At 33.2% G+C, this 6,891-nt stretch overlaps 1 protein-coding gene across 1 annotated transcript; it reads right to left on the bottom strand.

Annotated features, from left to right (window-relative positions):
• Positions 1-1,834: 1,834 nt before the first annotated feature.
• LOC125276069 (fucolectin-like) lies at positions 1,835-6,000 on the bottom strand. Its single transcript, XM_048203487.1, has 7 exons — positions 5,912-6,000; positions 5,687-5,741; positions 4,126-4,190; positions 3,088-3,370; positions 2,613-2,746; positions 2,495-2,527; positions 1,835-2,121 (listed from the first exon to the last, which is right to left on the bottom strand). Exons 2-7 carry the CDS (start codon positions 5,695-5,697, stop codon positions 1,835-1,837), a joined length of 813 nt encoding a protein of 270 aa, XP_048059444.1. The 5' UTR covers positions 5,698-5,741; positions 5,912-6,000.
• Positions 6,001-6,891: the final 891 nt, after the last annotated feature.

Below are 6,891 nucleotides of genomic sequence, written 5' to 3'. Positions count from 1 at the left end.
ACATTTTATTTAATATTTTTGGGGTTTATTATTTTCATCAGAGCTCTGATTCTACTTTTAAAAGGACATTTGGTTCTATACTAAAAGGACATTTAATTCTATACTAAAAGGACATTTGCTTCTATACTAAAAGGACATTGATTTCTGAGTTGCAAGGGATACTGTGGTTTCAACTAAATACATTGTAACGGAAGAAAAAAAAGTAATTTTTGGATTTTGGTTTATTGTTAAATAAATGCCGGCTATATACATACACGTGTTTTAAAGTGAAGTGATTTAGCGCTTCGGATATTTTATTTTTGTGTGTGTTATTACTCCTTCTTAGGAAAATTCCTAGGTTCATAGTTCGTTGTAGTGTGAAGTGCGCAGAAGCTTACATCAACGTCACGGCTGAGCTGACAGAGAGAGAGAAAGAGAGAGAGAGAGAGAGAGAGAAAGAGAGAGAGTCTTCCTTTCATGAAGATGATTACTTCCTGCTGCTTCCTTCCCAGAATCATGAGTTGATTTATATTGAGTTGTTTGAGTAAGTGAGCTCAGGATTTTGTTTCGTAATAGAAAGAGACTTGAATGTGTTTAACATGTTTCACTCTCTTTGATTTATTTATTTATTTAAAGCTTGTTTCTTCTGTATCTTTATTTCTTTCTTGTTGGGAAATTTTGCAATTTTTGTTTGTAATCCTGCTTTTCTCCTGTTTATGGTTAAACAGGGAGAGAGGGAAGAGTTATGTAAATTATTTTTTCTGGATTATCTTTCTCCAGGTAATTTAGAGAGATTTCTGAGTTATTTTGGCCTGGATCTCCTCTGAAGCTATTGCTCCTATTTTCATTACTATTCTTTTTGATATTTCTGTTATGGTTATTGTTACTTTTGTGCAGGTTTATTTTTTACTCTTTATAATAGAAAATTAAAAGTTAATATTGGTTGAATTGGTGGTTGTGTTGTTGATTCTGGGAAAGAAGGTTTGACATCCTTGTTCTATCCATGTTTCTTTTTTCCCTTTCTCTTTTATGAAAAATGTAATTCTTCTTTATTTTGTTTCCAGCTCCTCAACTCTAGATGGGTAGCTATGTAACACTACACCTCCTCCTCATTGTGAATATCTAAATGAGCCTTTTTGATCCAGAAACATGAAATACAACATGCAATGCTGAAGTAATTTATTCATGAAGAAAGCAAAGATAAACAAAGGAAGGTAAAGGTACATTTTAAGATCTAAGATCCCATTTCATCCCTTTACTGAATGTGCACTGAAACTTATCTTTTATCTTAAGAATAAAAAGGTGCACAGGTAAAATGAAAACAATGAAAAAAGTGCAATATTAGTATTGCTCAGAAAACAGTAGTTTGGTATTTTGCTTATAGGATCAGTGGACTGTGGTGTAACATCATCTCATTCCACTTAATCTGGCAATGAAAACAGAACAAAACAATCATTAAGGGAACGTACACATAGTATAAATAGTACATATAGTACAAATGTCTACACACCATGTCTCTCTTCTTTTATCACTCACCTGCAAACACCTCAACCTCACACAGTGTGAGATATTCATTGCGCCCAGGTATAAAAACGTTGACATATCGCCCATTAATAGGCTTAAACTTAAACGTTTGTGTCTCTCCAAGTGGAATGGACACAACAGTCGCAGCCCTGTGAAGAAACACAGTAACAGAGAAATCATATTAAATATACTACTGTCAAAGACAAGTGTGTATTAAAAGGATTATTTATATTTATACAGAAAGAAGAATGATTTTTAAATATTATATCTGATTTTATCTTATTTACTCATTTTCTAACCATTTGTGTAAGTATCAAGAGAGAGACAATACTTACAGCTGATTATTGTTGCCATTATTTTCCAGGCTGTTGCCGATACGGATCTGAGTACCATTTATTCTATTTGCGCTACCATCTCCACGATTAGTGATGCTAACCCTGGTTATCTTGTAGACTCCCAATAAGTCAACTCTCCACCAGGGGTCCTTGTCCGCTTTAGTATGACTGCATGACCCACTAGTGTAAATTGAATTCCTGTTGCCATCGACAGCATTTTGAGCAGCTGCTAATTTATCGTATGTGGAAGACTGGACAGCTGTTCCTCCAAGAGCAAGATTCTCTGTTTAACATAAAATAATAAACAATATATATTTTTTAACTTTAATGTGCTAAAGTATAATCCCAATATAATGGGCAAAATAATGCTAAAATATGTAATCCAAATGATTATTACACGGCTCACTGGAATAGTTCATTCTAATTGGTCAGTCGTGACATTCTGAGGTCTGATATTTCCAGATTTTCTAGTATGAACTTGTTCGTTTGTCTTGCTAAGAATATTTTTTCTTCACAGAAGCTTTGCTTTTATTACAAGTGAGCTAATAAAATATTTCACCTCAAATCAATATTTCGTAGTAGTAAGAATATTATATATACAGTATGTGTGTGTTTGTGTGTTACTGACAACATTCAAAGTAATGAAGAACACTCACTTGGAACACAAATGTACGGCGGTGTGTAGTTATCTGTTAATAAAATAATAACACGCATTAATAAATACAGTATATAAGCAAATTCTATCACAGAGTTTCTTCTCTCTCTGTCACTCACCTGTAAACACCTCGACTTCACACAGAGAAAGGATTTCATCATTCCCAGGTAAAAAAATATTGACATATCGGCCAATAACAGGCTCAAATAAAAATGTTTCTGTGCCATCAGGAGCAGTGAGAATAGTTGTAGCCCTGCAAATACATAAAGAACAGTGTTAAAATGAAAACCAGAGGCACGCGTCTAACAAATTCAAATCAACTCTATTGAAATCAAATGGTTTTGTACAGCACTCTTCACAATACAAATTATTGTTTATGTTTTATATTGCATTGCTACAAGAAACAATGGTCTAATCTTACAAATGTCTAATCACAGTCTGGATTAAATATGTTCAAGTAAAGTTCATCTCCATGGCTGTGGCTCTCTGAGTGGTTGGTTTGTGGAGGAGGTTCAATTTTGCCTCCTGTTTTATTAAACCAGATTGAACATCATAATCATGGGAAGATGACAGAACAACTGAAACATTTCTTACAGCGCATTGTTGTTTCCGTTGTTGTCCAGACTGTTACCAATACGAATCTGAGCTCCTTTAAGCCGCTCTTTGCAACAGTCTTGACGATTAGTGATGGTAACTTTGTTTATACTGTAGACATTTCCAAGGTCAACTCTCCACCATGGATTAAACTCAGATTTAGTGTGAGTGCATGAGCCCCTCCTGGAATCTGAGTCTCTGTTTCCATCTACTGCACGTTTAGCATCTCCTCCCTCTGGGTATGTGGAGGACTGCACAACCTCGGCATGAAGAGCAAGATTCCCTGTTCAATATGATATGAAATCGATAATAAAAGAATAAGACAGGTTCAAAGCAATACAAATAAATAAATAAACTTATTTCAGTCTATAAATTTAATAAATTAATCTAATTGATATGTAATGATCCACAATGGTTCCATATTTTTAAAGGATTAGTTCACTTCTGAATTCAAATTTCATGATAATTTACTCACCCTCATGTCATCCCAGATATTCATGTCTTTTAACCACAAACAACTGTCTTGCACTAGCTCTTTTAAACTAAATTTTCATATACAATATGCTAGTGCAAGTATGTAAGAATTAGTTCAAACTTTGACCTGTGGAGGGCAGTAATACACTTAGCAGCATCTACACTGACGGAATTCTACAAGAAGAAGAGAGCTAGTGCAAGACCAGCATTTGTGGATAAAACATATATATATATATATATATATATATATATATATATTATATGTGTGTAAAATGACCAATCATTTCGCTATATCAGACTCTTATTCCTCGTCTGGGATCATGTAGAGCTCTTTGAAGCTGCACTGAAACTGACATTTGGACCTTCAACCCGTTGAACCCCAGTGAAGTCCACTATATGGAGAAAAACCCTGGAATGTTTTCCTTCATTTCTTTTCGACTGAAGAAAGAAAGACATGAACATCTTGGATGACATGGGGGTGAGTAAATTATCAGGAAATTTTAATTCAGAAGTGAACTAATCCTTTAAATCCAGGTATTTTTACTTGTATTATTCTAAACGTACCTTTGGAATCAGCGAAGCACAACCCAGTAAAAAGTGTTAGAAACACAATCACACGGATGGCCATCCTGATATAAGACACAACAACACATCACCTCACCTCAACATATGAAGGAATAATTTTCAATTTCTCATCCTCATTTAAACAAATAAACACATATATTGCTATTATAATGATAAAAATAGTATAGAAGAACAGCAAGAGAAAACATTAACAGATAATGTTGGCTACTTTTTGATGATACAGATTTAATAATTTACTCTGTGACTCTACAGCATGAGATCCAGCAGTGATTTAATCAGATAAACTGAAGGATTAAAAAAAAAGTTTTGCACATCAAACTAAAGCAAACACTGATCTACATAATGGTGATACCATAAATCACACCAAACTATTATTTTCAATAAAACGTCAACATCTAAACCTCTGTTAATTCTCAATAAGACCTTCTGTAGACTTATGACAGAATTGAAGTCAATCTGGTTAGCAATAAGTGAAGTAATGCTGTTTGTGGAGTGGAGATCTTGCTGAGATCTTGAGAGATTTAATGTCTTCTTTTATCTTGGCTGTGGCTGGAAGTCAGTTGTAGTTATTGCTTCACTTTTTTCTGTTCTTGTTGTTCCTCTCTTAATTAACGTATTAACACCAGTTAACACTCATTAACGCGACACCAAGGAGTCCTGACCAAGCATCAATATGTAACATGAGCTGGGAGTGACAGCATGTTGGTTTCCTAATTCAAAATATGATCAAAATTTGAGCAAGTAGATGTAGCTCATGTGGACATCATATATAATTATCCTTTTGCTGTTTTGCTTTGTTTTACATTCACAAACCCTAAACAAATGTATCAATGTCTGTTTGCTGTACATTGATGACTGTATGTTTCTTTCTTTTGGAATTAGGGGCCACGCCCGAAGGGGCTGTAGCCACTACTGTAATTGTTAGTTATCTTATTATTTTTCCCAAAAGCGAGTCTATGGCAGACCTATCAACAGAACATGAGAACACGATGAAATTTGGCACAGTTGTAGAGATGGTCATGAATAGTGAGAGTCTCTAGGACCAACTCTATAGCACCACCACCAGTTCAAAAACTCAATTTTCTAAAGGTTTCAACTTTTGTGTCATGCCGAATCCAAGGATTTTGGATCGGATGAATCTTAATTATTAGAGACAAAGTGTCAATACAATGCCAATGCCACCTAATGAAAATCAGTGTACAATAATTAAATGTAATGTTTTAGATGCTCTTAATTATCAACAAACTCACTTGGTTTATTATTTTGTGTTTTTGCGAAGTATGATTGTGACATTTACTCTGATATGATGGTTTTGTGAAAGGAAACATAAGTAGCACAGCTACTGTTGTCTTTTTAACAAAGAGCTGTTTTACTAGTGTGATTGGTTTAGAGTTTTGTGCAAAAAGAGTTTTGCAAATTAATCACTAGTGAAAGTGATATCAAATTTATTTTAAATCTGTATTCAGTAAATTGCATTTTTATTTTCAATTCCAATTATAACATTATCCTGGTGTAGAGAGTGCATAAACATTCAACTCACCTGGAATTCATCAATGTATCAACCTCACAGAAGACCTTCACAATTCAGCAGATATCTGCTTTTAAACAAAATAATACATTTTTATATAATAAATAAATGGAATTAATAATATTTGTTTATAGACAATTGCTATATTTATTATTTATCCAATATATTATTTATATGAGGAATATTATGCTGTCAAAACATTTCAAACCAAACATAGATATGAATATTAATACATACCAGCAGTCTGTGAAGAGGGTCTAGTTGAATAATATTGTGCTCAGAAATGATGCTCTATTTATTGTTGAATTAAGATCCTCCCAACCAAATGAGTCTGATCTGATATCTGATTAAATTAACCTATTACAAAAGAGTTCCCTGTTTTAAGTCTTTTTTTCTGATGAGACAAATACAAAGTTTTGTTATGAAACTCTAGATGGCACAGGCTGATAGGGGTAACACTTTACAATAAGGTTGTATTAGTTAACATTAGTTAATGCATTAGTTAACGTTAACTAACCATGAACAACACCTCTGTTCAGCATTAGTTAATGTTTGTTAACGTTAACTCACGCATGTATTAATGCATCTATTCATGTTAACAGCGCAAGTAGTTAACATTAGTTAATGCATTAGATAACATGAACTAATCATGAACAATGCCTCTTATTTAGCCTTAATGTTTTAAGGTTAACTTACTGTACTTACATTAGTTTATGTAGCAGTTGACACATTTCTAACTCTCCACTCACACTAAAATAAGGTAAAAAATACCATTGTGTACCTTATCAGCATTATTTATTAACAAGGCATTGATTTGGGCTGTAAATATAATTCTGAAGTGCAAACCATCTGAACATTAACAGATAATGTTGTTCATGTTTATATGCATTTTACTATCATTACTTACATTCAACAAAGCATTTATTAATGGAATTTGTGAACCTTATTGTAAAGTGTACACTATTTCAACATTAACTGATGTGTTACTAACATTTGTTGACCCTTTATTAACATGACTTACCATTAACAAAGCATTTATTAATGGAATTTGTGAACCTTATTGTAAAGTGTACACTATTTCAACATTAACTGATGTGTTACTAACATTTGTAGACCCTTTATTAACATGAATTACCATTAACAAAGCATTTATTAATGGAATTTGTGAACCTTATTGTAAAGTGTACACTATTTCAACATTAACTGATGTGTTACTA

The sequence above is a fragment of the Megalobrama amblycephala genome, linkage group LG9 (genome assembly GCF_018812025.1).
Source record: "Megalobrama amblycephala isolate DHTTF-2021 linkage group LG9, ASM1881202v1, whole genome shotgun sequence".
In the NCBI taxonomy this organism is placed as follows: domain Eukaryota; kingdom Metazoa; phylum Chordata; class Actinopteri; order Cypriniformes; family Xenocyprididae; genus Megalobrama; species Megalobrama amblycephala.
Note: the sequence above shows the minus strand (reverse complement) of the source record. Positions and strands in the feature narration are given on the sequence as shown.